We start from the raw sequence: 23,569 nt of genomic DNA, 5'->3' as shown, positions 1-23,569 counted from the left end.
TGTGTGTGTGTGAGTATAAACATATATGAAAAGATATATACTACATACATATTATGTAGATATCTCAGTAATTATAGCATTTATTTCCTTCCTGTCAATCACACCCTGTATCTACAGCTTTAAGGAGAGCTCAGAACTTCATAATCCACAACAGATTGGTACTTTCTTGAACTTAAAAATGACAGTGAGCCAGGAACATGGAAATAAGAAATGCTCTGCTCACTTACCTTCTCCAGTGCAGCTTGAACAAGTGACTCACTTTCTGTGTCTAGAGAAGATGTGGTCTCATCTAAGATCAGAATTTTAGGGTTTCAAACCAATACTCAAGCAAGCGCAATCCTCTGCTTCTGCCCTCCACTCATTTGAGCTCCTTTTTCTCCTACCAACATAGGAGAAAAATTTAATTTCATTAAATTTCTAATGAAATACAGGGGGAGAAGAGGAAAGCACAGAAATAGAAGGCAGGGACAGTTGTGTGTGTTTTTGGCAGTACTGGGGTTCAAACTCATGACCTCATGCTTGCTAGGTAGGTGCTCTACCACTTGAGCCACTCAGCCAGCCCTTTTTTTGTGATGGATATTTTTCAAGACAGGGTCTCATGAACTATTTGCCCTCGTGGGCTTTGAACCATAATTCTCCTGATCTCTGCCTCCTGAGTAGCTAGACTATCAGGTGTGAGCCACCTGTGCCTGGCTAGTTGCGTTTTAATATTAGTTTAATCACTACTTCAACTTGGCTGCTTCTGACCTTTGATTTGTTCATTGTAAAAACAAACAACTATGAAAAAAGCTTCTAGTAAAGTGTAGACAAGAAAAATTTAGCTAGGATCAAATATGATAAACAAGAATTTTTTGAACAATTAATAATTGCAGCTTTTTTCAAATCATTTCTAGATAGTTTTAGAATGCCTTGAAATCTTTAAATAATCACCTAATACAAACACATAGTTAAGTTTTATTTGAAATGTTTAAAAGCAATTTGATATATTATTCACAATTTCCTTCTTGAATATTTTGAAAAACAAATTTGCTGAAAAAACAAAACAAAAATTCTCCTCCTAAAACTTTTTTACAGTTTTGGGAGTCTTTTAATTTTATTTGGTAAGTGCATGGTTAACAAAATAGAAATTATTACATATTTATCATGGGGTCACTTCTAGCACCAATGAAGCAGTGCTAGTAAAATTCTACTGGGTTATATTTCTATTTCAAAGTTCATTTCTTCCATTTGGGGTTATAATACATATATACATGGAAATGTCACAATGAAACTCCCTGTATAGCTATCTTATACAAACAAGAAAAATCTCAAACAGGAAGGCAAAACAGGTCTTGTCTGGGAATTGTTTGGTACCAGTGGGAGCGGGGGAAGATATGAGGAAAGGGTGTAGATGAGTGAATGTAGTGGAAATATTATGTACTCATGAATGAAAATGGAAAAATGAGACTTGTTGAAACTATTCCAGGAATGAGGGAGAGTGAAAGTTAAAGGAGAATGATGGAGGGGGCAAATTCAACTATGATACATTGTAATAAATGTCACAATGCACCTCCAGTACAACAATAAAAAAAACAAAGTTCATTTCCTCAAGGATATTAGCTTATCCTTTCTAAACCTATAATTTTTGGAGACTGATTTTCATATTTAAAAAAATACAAATGCTATTGTAGAATAGTTTATGCACATGCACCTGTTTTAAGGACATAGCTCCGAGACTTTTGGCAAATGAGTTCACCCTGTTACCATGACCCCAATAAAGACACAGAATGTTGCTGTGACCTAGAAAGTTCTTCAGTCCATATGCACATCCTGCCTCAGGATACTATGATTTGACTTTTATCACTACAAATCAAGTTTTGCTGATCCTAGAACTTTATATAAATGAAATCAGCATATACTTTTGGGGGCTGGCTTTTGGAAAATCTAGCATAATCTTTTTGAAATTCATCATAGCTATGATATTTTGCTCTCATTTTCTGTTGAGTAGTATCCCACACAGTATGAATTTACTTTGGGTTGCTTGATTTGCAAAACCAAACAAAAACACACCCATATCTCATAGAACTCATTGAAACTTGAATTTCAGAAAAATGATGAAAAATTTTTTGTAAGAGTATATTTCCTGCAAAATTTGGGAAATACTGAGAATAAAATAATTCATTTTATTTGAAATTCATATTTACTGGGAATCCTGCATTTCATCTGGCAACAATCTGTCATTCAGCTGCTTGTTTCCAACTTTTAATGATTATAAACAAAACTGCTATGAATAGTCAAGTAAAAGATCTCTTTGTGGTCATGTTTTCATTTCTTTTGGAAAAAATACCTAGGAATAGAATGCTGAGTCATAAGTGTATGTTTAACATTCTAATAACATTCTAAATAAAATTCAGATTGCTCTCTGAAATGACACTGATTCTACTTTTACCAGCTCTAATTGCTTAACATTATCACCAAAAGTTGGTTTTGTTAGTTGTCTTAATTTTGGCCATTCTAATGAGTGTGAAACAGTGTCTTATGGCTTTACTTTGCTTTTCCCTGTAAACTAATCATGTTGAATATTTTTCATGAGTACTGGTCATTTGATTGTTCATTTGTGAACTGGTTGTTCAAGTATTTGTCTTATTTTATTTTTTGTATGTCTTATTATTGAGTTGTAACAGTTTTTATATATTTGGGATTCATGTTCTTGTCTGATATGTGTAGTATGAATATTTTCTTCCCCTTAATGACTTACTTTTTTGTTTTCTGAATGGTGGTTTTTAAAAAGGAGGCTAAAATTTTGATTGAGTCCAGTTTGCTATTTTCTTTTCTCTCTTTCTTTTTTATACAATGTTAGGGATCAAATTGAGGGCCTTGTGCTTACTAAGAAAACACTCTGCCACTGAGCTGCATGCTTAGCCCTTAGTATTTTTGAGATAGGTCTCATATGTACCTCAGAGTGTCCTGGTCCTTGCAGTGTGGTCCTACCTGGCCTCTAACTGGAGATCCTCTTGCGTTAGCCTCCCAAGTATTCTCTTAAGTTTTTATTTTTAAAATTCAAGCTTTAACATTTTGGCTTATGGCCTATGTGTATGGTGTGATGCAAAAGTCACAGTTCATTTTTTTCTTATGGATAGCCCTCGTTCCAGCACCATTTGTTAATAAATCTTCCTTCTCCCTACTGAATTCCATTGGCCTTGTCAAAAATTAACTGATGAGATATGTGTGTGTCTGTTTCTGAGCCTTCTGTTCTGATCTATACATCCATTTTTATGCCACTGCTACTGCCTTAATTGCTGACTTGAAGTTAGTTATGGCATTGTCCTTTCAAAACTGTTTTGGCATCAGAGAAGAAGAGGGCACAAACAATGCATACACATGTAAGTAAATATAAAAACGATAAAATAAAAGGAGAAAGAAAAAAACTGATTTGGTCACTCTTCACCTTTTGATTTAAAAATAAATTTTCTTTTCAGTATGTCTGTTTCTACACACACAAAACAGGTTGGTGGAATCCTGACTAGTACTGAATCAGATTTTTAGATCAACTTAGGGAGGATCTATGTCCTTAAAATAATGAATCTCTAAATAAACAAAGTACATGCTATTTAGGTCTTCCATTTTTTTTCTAGCAATTTTTTTTTTCTTTTTTTTGGTGGTTCTGGGGTTTGAACTCAGGGCTTCACGGTCATTCTACCACTTGAGCCACTGCACCAGCTCTTTGTTTTGATTTTTTTTTTTCAGTTAGGGTCTCTTGAACTATTTTCCCAGGCTGGCTTTGAACCACAATCCTACTGATCTCTGCTAGGATTACAGATGTGAGCCACTGGTGCCCAGCTTTTCCAGCAATGTTTTATACTTTTTGCATAAAATACTTGGAAATATTTCATTAAATTTATTATTAAGTGTTTTGGTTGTTGATGCTACTGTGATGCTAATTTTATTTGTAACAGTTGCTACTATCTAGAGAGATAGTTGATTTTTAAAATAGTTTTATGCCCATTAAAGTTATCTGCTTTTTCTTTGATTGAGTTTGGCAGTCTGTGTCATTCAATTAATTGTCCTTCTTATGAATTCTTAAATTTATAGGCAGAGCACATTAACCCTTCAGAGACTTTGGGATCAGTAGTCAGGCATCTTTTTTCATTCCTGACATTGGTCATTTCTCTTTTTTCCTCTCCATCAGTCTTGCTATTTATTTTATCTTTTCAAAGAGCCAGATCTTGGTTTCAATGATTGATGTGATGTTTTTCAGATTTTGATTTCAGCTCTAAGCTCTATTATTTACCTCCTCCTGTGTGCTTTGGTTTAATTTCTTCATTACTTTTTCAAGATAGAAACTTCTTTTGCAGATGGTAGAATTTTTTTTCTTTTCCAAAACTAAGCACTTAATACTCTTGAGTTTTTCTCAGAGCAGTGCTTTAACTGCATTATTCAAAAAATGATGCATTGTATTTTCATTTAGTTTCAAATATTTTTTAATTTTTATTGAGGCTTTCTGTTTGAGCCATAGTTTATTTTAATTTTGTATTATCATATTATTGTTGTACTGGGAGTACATCATGGTATTTACAAAGGTGCTTACAATCTATCTTAGTAGATAGAATTTACCCCTCCACCATTCTCCTTTATTCCTCCTCCCCCATTCCTGGAATAGTTTCAACAAGTCTCATTTTTCCATTTTCATACATGAGTACATAATATTTCCATCAAAGTCACCCTCATACATCCTTTCCTTATATCCTCCCCCTCCCACTGTATCAACACCCAGACAGGACCTGAAGACAGGACTTGATGTACATTCCTGTCCTCTGTTTTTGAAGAAAAAAAGACATTTTTGTTTAAGATGGCTATACAGACAGTTTCACTATGACATTTCCATGTATATATTTACTGTATTCTGAATTGTGAACCATAGTTGATTTGGAGCTGTGTTATTTAGTGACTAGGGATATTGGTAGAATACTTGTGTCTCACACATGAGGCCTTGGATTCAGTCCCCAGCACAAAAATGTGTAATTTAATTTTTAAATGTTTGTTTATTTTCCAAATGTATTTCTTTTTTAAAATTCATTTATTCATATGTGCATACATTGTTTGGGCCATTTCTCCCCCCTACCTCCTGCCCTGTCCCTTTCCCCCCAACACCCCTCGTTTCAAGGCAGAACCTGTACTGCCCTTTTCTCCAATTTTGTTGAAGAGAAGACATAAGCAATAATAAGAAAGACAAAGTGTTTTTGCTAGTTGAGATAAGGACAGCTATACAGAGAGATTCCTAGCATTGCTTTCATGCACAAGTGTATTATAACCTGAATTGATTCATCTCTACCAGACCTCTTCACTACTTCCCGGTCACCTTCCCATATTGACATCTGTCACTTTAAGTTTTCTGTATTAGCTCCTCTGCAGTGGGGACATCAAACATTTTCAAGTTTTGGGTTTTCTACCTATCCCCATTCCTCCCGTATGTGCTCTCCCCTTAGCATGTGACCCAAGTCCTACAACATTGCTGCATTTGCCCTATATCTAAAGTCCACATATGAGGGAAAATATACTATTTTTGGTCTTCCGAGCCTGGCTAACCTCGCTCAGGATGATGTTCTCCAGTTCCATCCATTTACTTGTGAATGATAAGATTTCATTCTTCTTCATGGCTGAGTAAAACTCCACTGTGTATAAATACCACATTTTCTTAATCCATTCATCAGTAGTGGGGCATCTTGGCTGTTTCCGTAACTTGGCTATTGTGAATAGTGCTGCAATAAACATGGGTGTGCAGGTGCCTCTGAAGTAACCTGTGTAGCATCCCTTTGGGTACATCCCCAGGAGTGGTATTGCTGGATCATATGACAGATCTATGTTTAGATTTTTAAGAAGCCTCCATATTTTTTTCCAGAGTGTTTGCACTAGTTTGCATTCCCACCAGCAGTGTAGGAGAGCTCCTTTTCCCCCACATCCTCGTCAATACCTGTCGTTGGTGGTGTTTTTGATAATAGCTATTCTAACAGGGGTGAGGTGGAATCTTAGTGTGGTTTTGATTTGCATTGCCTTTATTGCTAGAGATGGTGAGCATTTTTTCCATGTGTTTTTTGGCCATTTGAATTTCTTCTTTTGAGAAAGTTCTGTTTAGTTCAGTTTCCCATGTCTTTATTGGTTCATTGATTTTGGGAGAGTTTAGTTTTTTAAGTTCCCTGTATATTGTGGTTATCAGTCCTTTGATGTATAGCTGGCAAATATTTTCTCCCACTCTGTGGGTGGTCTCTTCAGTTTAGAGACCATTTCTTTTATTGTGCAGAAGCTTTTTAATTCTATGTAGTCCTATTTGTCCATTCATTCTCTTAGTTGCTGAGCTGGTGGGGTTCTATTGAGGAAGTCCTTGCCTATACCTATTTCTTCCAGAGTATTCCCTGCTCTTTCCTGTACTAACTTCAGAGTTTCGGGTTTGATATTAAGGTCCTTGATCCATTTTGAGTTGATAACTAGTACACGGTGATGGACATGGATCTAGTTTTCAGTTTCTTGCAGATGGATAACCACTTTTCCCTGCAACATTTATTGAAGAGGCTGTCTTTACTCCATTATATATTTTTGGTACCTTTGTCAAAAATAAGGTGGGCATAGCTGTGTGGCTTCATATCTGGGTCCTCTATTCTGTTCCACTGGTCTTCATGTCTGTCTTTGTGCCAGTACCATGCTGTTTTTATTGCTATTGCTTTGTAATATAGTTTGAAGTCGGGTATTGTGATACCTCCAGCATTGATCTTTTTGCTGAGTATTTGCCTTGGCTATTCACGGTCTCTTGTGTTTCCAAATGAACTTTGGGGTAGATTTTTCAATCTCTGTGGTGAATGTCATTGGGATTTTGATGGGAATTGCATTAAACATGTATATTGCTTTTGGTAGTATAGCCATTTTTACTATGTTGATTCTACCAATCCATAAGCACGGGAGATCTTTCCATCTTCTGTAGTCTTCCTCGATCTCTTTCTTCAGGGGTTTGTAGTTCTCCTTGTAGAAGTCACTCACATCCTTTGTTAAGTTTACTCCTAGGTATTTGATTTCTTTTTGAGGCTATTGTAAATGGAAATGTTTCCATATATTCTTTCTCAATTTGTTCATTGTTGTTGTATAGAAAAGCTAATGATTTTTGTAAGTTGATTTTGTATCCTGCCACCTTGCTATAGCTGTTTATGGTGTCTAGGAGGTTTTGGGTATAGTTTTCTGGGTCTTTAAGATACAGGATCATGTCATCTGCAAATAGGGATATTTTGACTATTTCTTTACCTATTTGTATTCCTTTTATTTCTTCTTCTTGTCTATTTGCTCTGGCTAGGAATTCCAGTACTATGTTGAATAGGAGTGGGGATAGTGGGCACCCTTGTCTCATTCCTGATTTTAGTGGAAATGGTTTCAGTTTTTCACCATTAAGTATGATGTTGGCTGTAGGTTTGTCATATATAGCCTTTACAATGTTGAGGAACATTCCTTCTATTCCTAGTTTTCTTAAGAGCTTTTATCATGAAGTGCTGTTGGGTCTTATCGAAGGCTTGTTCTGCATCTATTGAGATGATCAAGTGGTTTTTGTCTTCCAAATATATTTTTATTGATCATTTCTTCTTTAATTCTATTATGATCTGAGAATATTTTGGATGCTTTTTGAAATCATTATTTTTTTTAATGGCCCAGAATACTGTTTATCTCAGTGAATGTTCTGTGTGCAGTTGAGAGGAATGTATTTTGTTGTTGGACAGAATGCTCTAAACAAGTAAATTATAGATCGTTGGTAGCAGTGTTCATGTCACCCATATCCTTTCTTATTTTCTGCAAACTTGTTTGATTAAGCATCAAAGGCTTAAAAAAAAAAAGCATCAAAGGCTTCAACTAACATTGCAGATTTTTCTATTTCTTTAAGATGTTTCTGTTTTTATCTTATGTATTTTGAAGCTCTTTTCAAAAGTAAATAAACATTTATGATTATGATTTTTTTGCCCATGGATCATATTTTCCTGTTGCTTTGCATGTCATATTTTTATAAATTGCATACTGAAAACTGTGTGTGATGCATTGGAGAGACTCAGCATTCTGTTTTTTCTGAAAAAATATAGACTGTTATCATACGCAATTAAAATACTGACTGTCAACTTCACCTTGTGAATCTTAGTTTTGTATTTCATTGAGATGAATCTATAGAAAACCTCCTATTTTGGCAGATACAACCCCCCCCCCCAAATTCTTTCTCCTTTGGGAGTCTTGTCATGGCTTGGTTTTAGAGTTGGTTTTACTATAAGGTATGGTCTTTACTTGTAAGGTATGTCTTATTTGGTCTCTTAGCCACAAGCTTGGGGCATTAAAAATGTGTTAATAGACTCTCATAGCATGCATGACCTCTGTATCTCTCTTCTACTCTTAGCTTGTTAGTCCTTGCTTTCTGGTAAACTTTGGTGGTCTCGCCCTCAGATAAGGATTCCTGAAGGATGTCCACCTGGACTTCTGCTCCATCCCCACCTTAGTTCCATAGTTCTTTTTATCACCTTTCCAGTTGTCTAAACTACCCTTAAATTTTATCTCTGCTTTGTAGCTCAGTATGACTGCTGTGTTCTATCAGAGTCAAGGTAAAACATTTGCCCCCATGTGGAGTATTGCAAATTCATGCAGTTTCCTTTCCTTCAGGAATCATGGTCTTTCACCAACTGTTGTCAAATGTTCAAAACTATTGTGCTACACCTCATATGCTCTAGCTAATCCTATGACTGTTTATGAATGAAATACTGGTCAGTATCCAACAAATCCTAATATATTAATTTTAAACTTTGTATTTATTATAGAAGATAAAATGCTATTCAGTTTTGAGATAGATTTCCTTAATTTTTTTACCTCCCTGAATTAACATATTTCTGTAAATTTTAATTGTTTTCATGCCTTCTCTTATTTCTCTAGTTAACAATGCCTATAAAATTTAGTTTTTATTATCTTCAATTTATTCTTTGCAATCTAGCTTTAGGACTTATTGTTAGATTTATAGAAAGGCATATCTTTGTGTAGCTATGGTCTTCTACTTAGAAAAAATAGTAACTTGAAAAGTATGATTTAAGAGACATTGAAAAGCTCTAAATTCAAGTGGGAACCTGTAGAGCAGTGGTGTTTTGAGGAAAGGAACTCATTAACAAGGGTAAGAGGTCAGAGAAAAGAAGTATTTTCCCAAACCAGGAGGCAAAGAATTACCTACAATACCTAGTGATTTTGCCAAAAAGCCATGTGAACCATGACCTTAAATGATAGATGGGAGGTAATTACTAGCATAGTAAAAGATTTATCAAAATAAAATAAAGAATAAAATTATTACAACCCATGGAGTGTGGTTTGTAAAATATGTCCATCAAAATGAACTTTTTTTGCTATTGAGACCTTCTGGAATGAAAAATTTTATATATATTTTAATTTTAAGTATCTTTTTAAAATCTCTCACAGGGTGCTCCCCACAACAATTTTAGTTTGTCTAGATGAACTAAAACTTTAGGAAATGGGTTTTGTAACTTGATCAATCCTAATACTCATGAAAACCAGATGTGTCATATTGTCAAGTGTTTCAAATCTGTTACATCTCTTTGGGAGTGTAATTGTACATTTCTATCCAATGTTAACTCCATGTGATTTGAAAATGATCAATTCTCCCTCTGCATGTTCTCAGAATCAGTCTGAATATTGTGCATGATATTTTTACTCTTAGCCACAAGATGGCCTCACAAATCAACATTTTGCAGACACCATTTCTCAGTGTGGGCTAATGGTTTTTTTGTCTCATATTTGTTTAATTTAACTTTTTTTTTCTTCATTTTTTTCTCTTCCATTTGCAGTGAGAACCAATAAGAACTAAATATACTCTTAAAATGTCAATGCTGCATTTCTCCATTTGGCTGTTACCACAACCTCTTCTCTAGATGTTTCATCTAGGACAATCCCACCACTAACCAAACTTCCCCTGCTCTAGGAGTTCTTGTCTCAGTGCCCTATTTTGGCATCCTGGAGTTCAGTAGCTCTAAGCTGAGGCACGGGCAGCGCACATACTTACATTTGGAAACTCCAATATGAAGTCATAAGCATTTGCTTCCTTGGCTGCCTTCTCAATTTCTTCATCAGTCACATCATCTCATCTGTACTTAATGTTGTTACTAATGGTCCCAAGCGAAACAGGTCTCTTGGCTGACAACGCCAATGTGTTACCTGTAATGTTTAGGGTTCTGATGTCCTTCTCATCCACTGTGATCTGCCAATCCAGAAAACGAGCCATGTTAAGATGCTTTTACTCTATCAGCATTTGAGGTTTTCTTCCTACTCTGACATATAAGCTGACAAGTAGTGTATCTGAGCAATCAAAGACTGACTCTAGTGGCTAATCCCTATAATCCTAGTTATTTGGGAGTCAGGGATCCAGAGGATCATGGTTAGAGGCCAGCTGAAGCAAAATATTCATGAAATCCCATCTCAATCAATGTCTGGTTCAATGGTACATGCCTGTCATTCCAGCTATGTGGGGAAGCACAAATGGGAAGATTGTGAGCTCCTATCTAAAAAATAACCAGTTGAAAAAGGGTTTTCAGTGTGGCTCAAGGAGTAGAGTACCTGCCTAAGAACTGTGAAGCCCTGAGTTCAACACTTAGTACCCCCACCCCCGCCAAATACTATTTATACTATTATTTATCCTACATTATATTCATACTATATTATACTATATTAAACATATTTATACTATATTAAATCATATACTATTCATGATTGTCAACAGAGTTCTTCTGGTAGGTGAGAACCAAAAAACTTTGAAAGAGAAAAGATTGGCTTAAAATCTTGTCAAACTACTTACTTTAAAATTCACAGATTAGGTGCCACAAATGTTATATGTAGACACATGTAACAAACTTCAGTTTTGATGTTCTTTTTTTTATTTATTCATACGTGCATACATTGTTTGGGCTATTTCTCCCCACTACTCACTGCCCTTTCTCTTTCTCCCCCACCCTCACTCCCTTCCAGGCAGAATCTGTTCTGCCCTTATCTCTAATTTTGTTGAAGAGAAAGTATAAGTAATAATAAGAAAGACAAACAGTTTTGATGTTCTTGTTTTAACTTCCAGGAAATAAGTTTTTCTTTCTTCAGTACCTTGCTCACCCACAAAAGACAAAAGTGTCTTCTGTTCAGTGCTATAACTAGTATTAAATGAACTCTGTCTTCTCCATAAGGACAGCCATTACCCATACATATTCCAATGACAGAGGCCCAGGTGTGGCAATCACAGGTTTTTAGTTTCTCATCAACTCTGCTATTTTTCTGAGAATGGTCATTCTATACAACTCTTATACATGGAATGCTTATCCAATAATTTATTTAGTCAATATTAGCATAGACTCTGGGTCTAACATATTCAAAGACTAAGAAGTGAAATTTAAATAAAAGAGAGCTCTAGGGGAGTAGATGTTTTTCTAAAAAGCAGTTGAAAGTTTGCACAGAAACAGAGAATTATACACTTGGGGAGATCAGTCCTATTCTCTAAGTTATTTGTAAGGGTGACAAAGTTAAGTGCATCTTTACAGATTACAAAAAACAGAATCAGAGTATTTTCTACACATATCATTCTTCTAGGATGGTCTGACAAAATTTGAAATTCCTTGTTGTTGTTGTTGTCATTGTTTATTTGTTATTTTCTTGAGACAGGGTCTTACTATGTAGTCCTAGTTAACTTAAAATTGTGACCCTCCTGCTTCAGCCTCCTGAGTGCTGGGACTATAGTGTGAGTCGCCATGTTCAGCTCAAAATCAGAAATTCTTGTTAGGTTCTGGGCATTACAAACTGCTCTTATCTTTCTTCAAAGCATTCATTCACTTTTAGCATACCATGCTAATACTTATTGTAGCTATCTGTCTGTATTTATTAGACTGTAAACTTCATGAAAGTAGAGATTTTTATCCATTTTGTTCACTGAGAAATTCCTAAAACCTAGAACTATGCCTGACACATAGTTGACACAACACAAGTACAGTAAGCTACCTATTCACAGATTTACTGTACTCAGTTTTGACCAAAAGCAAGGTAAAAGTTATGGTAATCCTCCCAAGCCAAAAAAGCTACATAACTTGCATAAGTGGTAAATAGTAAAAATTTGAGACTTAGTTGTCAATGTTAACACTAGATGGTAGTATGTAACATGTGTAAGATGAATTTAAATACATGGAGGAAATTTTCCTTGCATTGTGGAGGTAGGGTGTTAGAATTTTTGTATTAGTACTGTACAAATTCTACTGAGCATACAATATACTACTGTATTCTGGTGAGTAGTATTAATGTGCACAACACTAATTTTGTGACAGTAATGTAGCCTATTCCATGTGATTTCTAGTTAAGGGTGCTCAGACCTACTGTACATATAGTATAGGTAAATTTGAGTCATTTTAGTGTACTGAGCATTCATGGTTTTTCTTAAACTGAGGTCTTCTTAGGAAAGTATTGAGAAATGGAATTACATGGAACTAAAAAGAAAACAGTCACCAGACTAAAGAGACAGCCTACAGAATGGGAGATAATCTTTGCCAGATATATATCTGACAAGGGATTAATAACCAGAATAAACAGAGAGCTCAAAAAACTAAACTCCCAAAGAATCAGCAACCAATGAAGAAATAGGGAATTGAACTGAAGAGACAATTCTCAAAAGAAGAAGTCTAAATGGCCAATAAATATATGAAGAAACGCCCAATATCCTTGGCCATAAAGGAAATGCAAACCAAAATGACATTGAGATTCCACCTCACTCCAGTCAAAATGGCTGTCATCAAGAACACAAACAACAACAAATGCTGGTGAGTATGTGGGGGGAAAAAGAACACTTCTACACTGTTGGTGGGAATGTAAGTTAGTGCAACTGCTATGAGAAGCAATATGGAGTTTCCTCAAGAAACTAAAAATAGAACTATCATATGGTCCAGTGATACCTCTCCTGGCATATATCTGAGGGAATGTGTTCCGGCATAACAGAGAGCCACTTGCACACCCATGCGTATTACAGCACTATCCACAAAAGCCAAGCTTTGGAAACAACCCAGATGCCCCTGACTGATGACTGGATTAAGAAAATATGGTATATATACACAATGGAGTTTTATTCAGCCACGTAAAAGAACAAACTTCTGGTGTTTGCAGGTAAGTGGGTGGAACTGGAGAATTTCATGTTAAGCAACGTAAGCCAGGCTGAAAAAAGTCAAAGGTCATATGTTTTCCCTCATATGTGGAAGCTAGACCTATGAGTCAAATGTATTAGTAAATACATATATGATCATCTATCTATCTATCATCTATGTAAATTCATCCATATTATAGTGCAAGAGAGAACAAAATTGTATTAGCGAGTCTGTCTGAGGGGACTGTGGGAAGCAGGAGAGGGAAAGAAATGTTAGAGAATAATAAATACTGAAATGACTCAGCTATACATGAATATAATATAATGCACTGTACCATAAGCTTTTGAATATTAGGGGAGCATAGGGACAGAGAATGTGTATGTAATGGGGAGGGGAGTAATTTGATTAAAGCATGATATATACACGCCTGAAGTACCAAGGCAAATTCTCCTTGGGCTTTCAATATACAATTAAAAAAAATGAAGAGCAGAGGGTAAAATAGGTCTTTTCCAGGGGTAGATACCAGTGGGAGGGAGATAAGGAAAGGGGGAATGAGGGTGAATGTGGTGGATGTATTTTGTACCCATATATGAAAATAGAAGAATAAATCCTGTTGAAATTACTCTAAAAAGTGGGGAGAAGCGGGGGAAGAGGGAGAGCGATGGACAGTGTAAATTTGAGATATATTATAAGCGCATATGTAAATATCACAGTGTATCTCCCTGTATAACTATTATATACAAATAAAATTTAAACAAACAAACAAAACCAATCAGAGTTCTCCTTGAAACTGCATACCAGCAAATACCAAGTGCTTACTATGTTTGTTGAATGAATAAATATACAGGAAAGGAAACAACATGGCTTCTTTCTTAGCTTCACTGTTAAAAATGCAAAGTTGACACATAGCTGTCAGCTCTCTGTAACAGATGGTGTTTCCAATCCTGTGGTGTGGACTACAGGTGTTTTTTCTAGCAACCTGCACTCACAATGCCTTGTTCAGGATCGTACAACCTCTGCAGGAGTTGGACCACTGTACTCTTTCCACTGCCACTGGGGCCAACCAAGGCCATGGTCTCTCCATGCTTAATTTTGAGATTCAGATCTTTCAGAATCTATTAGAATATACAGAAAAGCCATAAAGTTAGGAAGAGCTAGAATATGACGCATACACTTTCAGAAATTTGATGTGTAATTATAGACAGAAAGCAAATTTTTCTGTGGGACCAAGAAACAAATTTTGATCTTATGTTTAATAATTTAAATAATTTTTGAAAATTGTTTTAAAAAATTTCTCATCATTTCTCCATTTAAAGAGATCTTGGTGTTGCATATCTATAATCCCACTATGTGGGAGGCATGGTAGGAAAATCTGACATTGACCATGAGCATCTATCTGAAAAATAACTAAAGCAAAAAGAGATAAAGGCCTGGCTCAAGTGGTAGAGTGCTTGAGGTTCAAATTAAACCCCAGTACCTCCAAAGTTTTTAAAAACAATAAGAGAGTTAAGAGTATTCATACAATAGCAGACTGTTCATATTTTCAACTAAAATTTCTTACATGAATTTAATGACTACCAAGTTAATAGAAGTTTTAATTTATAACAACTGAATGATATATATTTTTTTAATTTATTTTTTATTCATATGTGCATACAATATTTGGGTCATTTCTCCCCCCTTCCCCCCCTCCCCCTACCCCCTTGATACCCGGCAGAAACTATTTTGCCCTTATCTCTAATTTTGTTGTAGAGAGAGTATAAGCAATAATAGGAAGGAACAAGGGTTTTTGCTGGTTGAGAAAAGGACAGCTATACAGGGAGTTGACTCACATTAATTTCCTGTGCACATGTGTTAACTTCTAGGTTAATTCTTCTTGATCTAATCTTTTCTCTAGTTCCTGGTCCCCTTCTCCTACTAGCCTCAGTTGCTTTAAAGTATCTGCTTAAGTTTCTCTGCATTGAGGGCAACAAATGCTAGCTAATTTTTTAGGTGTCTTACCTATCCTCACGCCTCCCTTGTGTGCTCTCGCTTTTATCATGTGATCAAAGTCCAATCCCCTTGTTGTGTTTGTTCTTCATCTAATGCCCGCATATGAGGGAGAACATATGATTTTTAGTATTTTGGGCCAGGCTAACCTCACTCAGAATGATGTTCTCCAATTCCATCCATTTACCTGCAAATGATAACATTTTGTTCTTCTTCATGGATGCATAAAATTCCGTTGATTATAAATACCACATTTTCTTAAGCCATTTGTCAGTAGTGGGGCATCTTGACTGTTTCTATAGCTTGGCTATTGTGAATAGTGCTGCAATAAACATGGGTGTGCAGGTGCCTCTGGAGTAACCTGTGTCATATTTTTTGGATATATGCCCAAGAGTGGTATTGCTGGATCATATGGTAGATCAATGTTTAGATTTTTAAGTAGCCTCCAAATTTTTTTCCAGAGTGGTTGTACTAGTTTACATTCCCACCAACAGTGTAAGAGGGTTCCTTTTTCTCCACATCCTCACCAATATCTGTTGTTGGTGGTGTTGCTAATGATGGCTATTCTAACACGGGTGAGGTGGAATCTTAGTTTGGTTTTAATTTGCATTTCCTTTATTGATAGAGATGGTGAGCATTTTTTTCATGTGTTTTTTGGCCATTTGAATTTCTTCTTTTGAGAAAGTCTGTTTAGTTCACTTGCCCATTTCTTTATTGATTCATTAGTTTTGGGAGAATTTAGTTTTATAAGTTCCCAGTATATTATGGTTATCAGTCCTTTGTCTGATGTGTAGCTGGCAAATATTTTCTCCCACTCTGTGGGTGGTCTCTTCAGTGTAGAGACCATTTCTTTTGTTGAGCAGAAGCTTTTTAGTTTTATGAAGTCCCCTTTATCTATGCTATCTCTTAGTTGCTGAGCTGCTGGGGTTCCACTGAGAAAGTTCTTACCGTCTAAGGCCATACCACCCTGAACGGGCCCGATCTCCTCTGATTTCGGAAGCTAAGCAGGGTCGGGCCTGGTTAGTACTTGGATGGGAGAAAGTTCTTACCTATACCTACTAATTCCAGAGTATTTCCTACTCTTTCCTGTATCAACTTTAGAGTTTGGGGTCTGATATTAAGATCTTTGATCCATTTTGAGTTAATATTGGTATAGGGTGATATACATGGATCTAGTTTCAGTTTTTTTCAGACTTCTAACCAGTTTCCCCAGGAGGTTTTGTTGAAGAGGCTTTTCTCCATTGTATATTTTTAGCGCCTTTGTCAAAGACAAATTGATTATAGTTGTGTGGCTTCATATCTGGGTCCTCTATTCTGTTCCACTGGTCTTCATGTCTGTTTTTGTGCCAGTACCATGCTGTTTTTATTGTTATTGCTTTGTAATATAGTTTGAAGTCAGGTATCGTGATACCTCCAGCATTGTTCTTTTGACTGAGTATTGCCTTGGCTATTCGTGGCCTCTTGTGTTTCCATATAAATTTAATGGTAGATTTTTCAATCTCTTTAATGAATGTCATTGGAATTTTGATGGGAATTGCATTTATCATGTAGATTACTTTTGGGAGTATCGACATTTTTACTATGTTGATTCTACCAATCCATGAGCATGGGAGAGCTCTCCACTTTCTATAGTTTTCTTCAATATCTTTCTTCAGAAGTTTATAGTTTTCTTGTAGAGGTCATTCACATCCTTTTTAGGTTTACACCTAGGTATTTGATTTTTTTTGAGGCTATTGTAAATGGAACTGTTTTCATATATATAGTATAGAAATGCTAATGATTTTTCTATGTTGATTTTATATCTTGCTACCTTGCTATAGCTATTGATGATGTCTAGAAGCTTTTGAGTAGAGTTTTTTGGGTCTTTAAGGTATAGGATCATGTCATCTGCAAGTAGGGATATTTTGACAGTTTCTTTACCAATTTGTATTCCTTTTATTCCTTCTTCTTGCCTAATTGCTCTGGCTAGGAATTCCAGTACTATGTTGAATAGGAGTGGAGATAGTGGGCATCCTTGTCTAGTTCTTGGTTTTGGAGGAAATGGTTTCAGTTTTTCTCTGTTAAGTATAATGCTGGCTGTTGGTTTGTCATATATAGCTTTTATAATGTTGAGGTACTTTCCTTCTATTCCTAGTTTTCTTAGCGCTTTTATCATGAAATGGTGTTGGATCTTATCAAAGGCTTTTTCTGCATCTATTGAGATGATCATGTGTTTTTTGTCTTTGCTTCAGTTAATGTGGTTTATTACGTTTATTGATTTTCATATGTTGAACCACCCCTGCATTCCTGGGATGAAGTCTCCTTTGTCATGGTGAATGATCTTTTTGATGTGTTGTTGAATTTGGTTTGCTATTATTTTATTAAGGATTTTTGCATCAATGTTCATTAAGGAGATTGGCCTATAGTTGTTCTTTTTGGAGGTGTCTTTGCCTGGTTTTGGGATAAGTGTAATACTGGCTTCATAAAATGTGTTAGGCAGTTTTCCTTCCCTTTCTATGTCGTGGAACAGTATAAGGAGGGCTGGTATCAGTTCTTCTTTAAAGGTCTGATAGAAATCAGCAGAGAATCTGTCAGGTCCTGGACTTTTCTTTTTGGGGAGACTCTTGATTGTTGCTTCAATTTCATTTTGTATAATAGATCTATTCAAGTGATTAATATCCTGTTGGTTCAGTTTTGGATGATCATATGTATCTAGAAATCAGTCCATTTCTTTAAGATTTTTGAATTTATTTGAATATAGTTTCTCAAAGTTGTCTCTGATGATTTCCTGGACTTCCATGATGTTTGTTGTTATCTTCCCTTTTGCATTCCTGATTCTACTAATATGGGTTTTTTTCTCTCCTCATTTTAGTCAGGTTTGCCAGGGGTCTGTCGATCTTGTTTATTTTTTCAAAGAACCAACTTTTTGTTTCATTGATTCTTTGTATGGTTTTTTGGTTTCTATTTCATTGATTTCAGCTTTTATTTTTATTATTTCTCTCCTATTTGTTTTGGGATTTGTTTGTTCTTGTTTTTCTAGGAATTTGAGATGTATCATTAGGTCATTGATTTGGGATCTTTTAGTCTTTTTAATATATGCACTCATGGCTATAAACTTTCCTCTCAGGACTGCCTTTGCTGTGTCCCATAGGTTCCGGTAGGAACCTATGACTTCCAGGAACTTTTTAGTTTCCTCTTTTATTTCATCAATGACCCATTGTTCATTAAGCAATGAGTTATTCAGTTTCTAGCTGTTTGCATGTTTTTTGTCTTTACTTTTGTTGTTGAATTCTAGTTTTATTGCATTGTGATCAGATAGAATGCATGGTATAATTTCTATTTTCTTATTTGTGCTGAGGCTTGCTTTGTGCCCTCGGATATGATCTATTTTGGAGAAGGTTCCATGGGCTGCTGAGAAGAATGTATATTGTGTAGAAGTTGGATGAAATGTTCTGTAGACATCAACTAGATCCATTTGATCTATGGTATATTTTAGATCTAAGATTTCTTTATTGATGTTTTTGTTTGGATGACCTATCTATTGATGATAATGGGGTGTTAAAGTCTTCCACAACCACTGTGTTGGAGTTAATAAAGGCTTTTAGGTCCTTCAAGGTATGTTTGATGAAATTGAGTGCGTTGACATTGGGTGCATATATGTTGATAGTTGTTAATTCCTTTTGGTCTATTTTATTAGTGTGGAATGTCTTTCTTTATCTTGTTTGATCAATGTAGGTTTGAAGTCTACTTTGTCAGAGATAAGTATTGTTAGTCTGCCTGTTTTTGGGGGCCATTGGCTTGGTAAATCTTCTTCCAGCCTTTCATCCTAAGTCTATGCTTATTTCTGTCGGTGAGATGGGTCTCCTGTAAAAAACAAATTGTTGGATCTTCCTTTTTAATCCATTTTGTCAAATGGTGCCTTTTGATGGGAGAATTAAGTCCGTTAACATTAAGCTTTAGTACTGATAGGTATGTGGTGATTCCTGTCATTTAGTTGTCTTTGTTGTTTGACGGTTTGATTGTGTGTAGCTAAGTTGAGGTTACTCTCTACTTTCTTGCTTTTTCTTTTCCTGTAGTTTGGTGCTGCCTGCCCCTTCATGACTATGTTGGGTTTCATTTTCTGTTTGCAGAATCCCTTGAAGAATCTTTTCTAGTGGTGGCTTTGTGGTCACATATTGTTTTAGTTTCTGCTTATCATGGAAGACTTTTATTGCTCCATCTCTTTTGAATGATAGTTTTGCTGGGTAGAGTATCCTGGGGTTGAAGTTACTTTCATTCAGTGCCCAGAAGATCTTACCCCACACTCTTCTTGCTTTTAATGTTTCTGTTGAGAAGTCTGCTGTGATTTTGATTTTACCTTTGTATGTGATTTGTTTTTTCTCTTTATAGCCTTCAATATTCTTTCCCTAGTTTCTGTACTTGTTGTTTTAAAGATGATATGCCATGGGGTAGATCTATTTTGGTCTGGTCTGTTTGGTGTTCTGGAGGCCTCTTGCATCTGTATGGGAATATCTTTCTCTAGATTTGGGAAATTTTCTGTTATTATTTTGTTGAATATATTACACATTCCCTTTGCTTGCACCTCTTCTTCTTCCAATGCCCATGATTCTCAAGTTTGGTCTTTTGATGGAGTCGGTGAGTTCTTGCATTTTGTTTTCACAGGTCTTGAGTTGTTTAATTAATAGTTCTTCAGTTTTTCCTTTAATTACCATTTCATCTTCGAGTTCTGAGATTCTGTCTTCTGTTTGTTCTATTCTGCTGGATTGGCCTTCCATTTTGTTTTGCATTTCTGTTTCATTCTTTTTTCTGAGGTTTTCCATATCCTGGGTGGTTTCCTCTTAATGTTGCCTATTTTCACCCTGAGTTCATTTATCTCTTTATTAATTGTGTTCTTTTTTTCACTTTGGTGTTTATACAGTGCTTCCATGGTTTCTTTTATTTCTTCTTGTGCTTTTTCAAATGCTCTATTTTTGTTGTCTTGGAATTTCTTGAATGTCTCCTGTACATTTTGGTTGACCATATCCAGTATCATCTCTATAAAATTCTCATTGATTACCTGTAGTATTTCTTCTTTTAGGTTATTCTTGTGGGCTTCATTGGGTTCTTTGGCATAGTTTATCTTCATTTTGTTGTAGTCTGGATCTGAGTATCTGTTTTCTTCATTTCCCTCTGGTTCCTGTACTAATTTTTTGCTGTGGGGAAACTGGTTTCCCTTTTTTTTCTTTCTTCTCATCATTGCCCTTAGTGTTGTTATTGTCCCTGTACTGTGTGCAATTATTTTCTAGCTTGTAATAATAACAATGGTGATATTTAGTATGGAAGGGTAAGAGGAGAGGGAGAGCAAAGAAGTTAAAGAAACAGGGAAAAACAAATAAACAAGTAGAAAAAAACAAAACAAACTAACAACAAAAAAGTTTCAAAGATATAAACAGGGAGAGATAGTGTAGTAATCAACAGTAAGCTGATCAAGCATTAGAGAGACAGAGAGAAGATTGAAAATAAAAAATAAAAATAAGATAAAAATAAAAGATAAATAAATGAATAAAAAATATATATTAAAAAAATCTCCAAGTTCAAATGCAATAAAGTTTCAGTCTTAATAATTTTGGTGTTCTTCCCTCAGCCTCCAGTCCTAGAGATGGTGTCTCAGAAGTAGTTCTATCATTGCGTCATCAAAGGGGAACAAAAACTAAACAAAACAAAACAAAACAGCACAAAAAAAAAAACAACCCAAAAATGTCCCAAGTTCAAATGCAATACAGTTTCAGTAAGTTTTTCAGCATGCATGCAGGTGTAGTTCAGTTGTTGTCTCATCAAAGGAAGAAAGAAAAAAAAAAAAAAGTCTGGAGACAGGTCTGTGAATGGCTATCTGTGGCTGTGGCTTACCTGCCTGCTGTTGTCAGCCTGCTGTTGCTGGAGACTTTATTTATGCAGATCTCAGGAGTGAGCTTAACACTCACCAGCCCCTCAGGCTTTGTTTACTTAGAGTTCTCCTGGGCGCAACCGCCACTGCTACAAGCTTTCTCCTTTCCAAGCACACTGGGTGAGGTGACACTGCACCAGCTTTCTCAGGCCTGCATGTTTATTTACAGTTCACATGGGAAGTGGGTCTTCCCCCTCTCCTGTGGCGTTTTCCTCCTGCCACCACTTTTACAAGCTTTCCCGGTCCTGATTGCTGGGCAGTGCCACTGCTCCTGCCTTCTCCAGCTGGCTTGTGAGGGATTTTCCCTGCCTCCCTCTTTGGCACTCAGGGCACCCCACCTTCTTTGCTACATGTCTTTTTTGTTGTTATTGCTTATTATTCAGTTTCTCCTTTTTCCCTGGGTGGGGGTCGGTCTGTCCAGGGGGCTATGCTGATCTGGCCCAGGATTGTCTGTGGGAGTACCACGTATGGCTTAGCTCACCTTGTGGTCCGTGTGTTCCCAAGCCATCTGGGTGCCGGCATCTGGCAGTGGCACGGGAGCCCTCCTGGTTTCTCTGGTTAATGTGAAGTGGAGATGCTATGCACAGTCTGGAGGTGTGGAAGAGTCAAAGTTTTACCTCTACTCAGTGGTTTTTCCTGTAAGGCGTATCTCAAGCGTCTCTCCAAGATTTTACTTTAGGAGGCACACTTTCTGCTTCCTCCCTCTAGCTGCCATATTGGAATTCCTGAATGATATCTTGACAGATAACTTTTCAAGTTATTTAATGATGTGCTTTTTAAGAAATATACTTAACAGTATTTCAAAATTTATTCCAAAGACCACAACAACTGGCAACACTCATTAGCAACTCCCATAGATGGGATTTCACCTTTCTAGAAACCCTCCCTCTCCAGTAGTGGATTTAATGGGGCCATTTCAACATGGTGGGAAGATTTAAGACTTTCTCAATTACTGAGGGCTGCTACCAGCATTTATTGTCCCAGGGATCCACGATGTGAAAGCGGTCAATACCTACCCTTCCCATGTGACAGGAGCCATCCCGGGGAGCCTTTGCCTATCTTTGCTTGCAACTTATACATTTTTCAGCCCAGATAACAGGATTCTCCCCATGTATTCTCTCACTTTGATCTCATCATTTGTAAAGAAACAGACCCTTTAAATAAATCCAGCATCAAATCTTCAAGAATCAAGCAGAGAAACATTTTCTGAAGGAGTTGAGAATCAGGATCTCAGAGAGGAGTATGTCTTCTCCCACCTGCCCTCTTACCCTCCAGTTGGTTTTTCTTCATTCTTTGGAAGAATCTGTGTTTGGTAGGTTTAACGGGGTAGACTTTCAGACAATTATCTCCAGCTTAACAAAAAGGGTTATGTTTCAGAAGTTCATTTTAAAAAAATCATTGTTTAGAACCCACAGAACACATTCCAATGCAATATAAGGGTGTAATTAGTTCTCAGGACCCAGGAAGCTAACACCTAGACGTAGCTGCAAAATGTAGTCTGAAATACTCTATGTTAAGAAAAATGGTGGAAGGTAACCCTAGTCTAATAAGGTTAATTAAGGAACAAAATTTAGAAAAATAAAGGGTCTTGAAGAGAATTTCAGTAAAAGTTTTAGAGAAAAGTAAGGAAATAGGAGTAGGTAGATAATTTAAAATGCAAACTCTGTCAGGGACATTAGAAGTTGATGATATTAATAATTTTATCTATTTTACTTAAAATTTTGCCTTTTTTCCCTACAAAACAGGTACTTTGTTAGTAATTTCCCTTTATAATCTTTAACAGTATTGCATTTGGGGAGATAAATATGCTAATCAAATGTAAGGAGGAAGATAATAGGAGCGATAGACACATTTCCACAAGAACTTATCAAAGACTGAATGAAAGAGCAAAGAAAACAAGCTCTGTGTGTGCATGTGTATGAGTGAGTGCACATGTGTGTGCATATGTGCATGTGTAAAGCAAGAAGGAAGATACCTAAGGGATAATTGCTGATGCAGTGAAAGCCCTGGGGAAGGTAGAAGAAAAATGCACAGCACGTGTGTAGTACCCCTGGTAGAAACTCTGAGGTTAAAATGAGATATCCATGTGAAGTGGGATAACAAACATCCAGGGACCACCACTAGGTATTATCATTAATTCAGACCATTTTGGTGGGTTCTCAAATCTAGTGGAGGAATTTCAGTGAATTAAAAAATGTAGTCAGTCAACTATAGAAAAGATGTTGTTCCATTGTAGTACTGATCTGTCTGCATGTCCTGCCCAGACTTTAAGCCAATTAGCCAAAATCTTGGTCAAAGTCATTCTAAATAATCCATAAAGAGAAGGTCTTAGCCAGTAGAAGACAGTAGCAGAACACTTCACAATACTACTAAATTTGATCTACCTTGATAGATGGTCTTGATGGATAATTGAAAGAAACATTTTTAAGTTCCACAGTTCCTTCTATGCATTCGGGTTTATATCCTGTTGTTGAAAAGTTACCTATACTGGGTTTCTTGGAGAAACAAAGAAAATGTTGTAAATCTTCAA

At 36.2% G+C, this 23,569-nt stretch overlaps 1 protein-coding gene across 1 annotated transcript in view; it reads right to left on the bottom strand.

The window, feature by feature from the left end:
- Abcb5 (ATP binding cassette subfamily B member 5) overlaps positions 1-23,569 on the bottom strand; it is a 103,835-nt gene that overhangs the window by 66,075 nt on the left and 14,191 nt on the right. Inside the window, 4 exon segments of the mRNA XM_074057934.1 lie at positions 228-408; positions 10,053-10,246; positions 14,138-14,263; positions 23,424-23,534. Coding sequence (XP_073914035.1) covers positions 228-408; positions 10,053-10,246; positions 14,138-14,263; positions 23,424-23,534 — 612 coding nt within the window.

Source organism: Castor canadensis, chromosome 2, assembly GCF_047511655.1.
Source record: "Castor canadensis chromosome 2, mCasCan1.hap1v2, whole genome shotgun sequence".
NCBI classification, from domain to species: Eukaryota; Metazoa; Chordata; class Mammalia; order Rodentia; family Castoridae; genus Castor; species Castor canadensis.
Note: the sequence above shows the minus strand (reverse complement) of the source record. Positions and strands in the feature narration are given on the sequence as shown.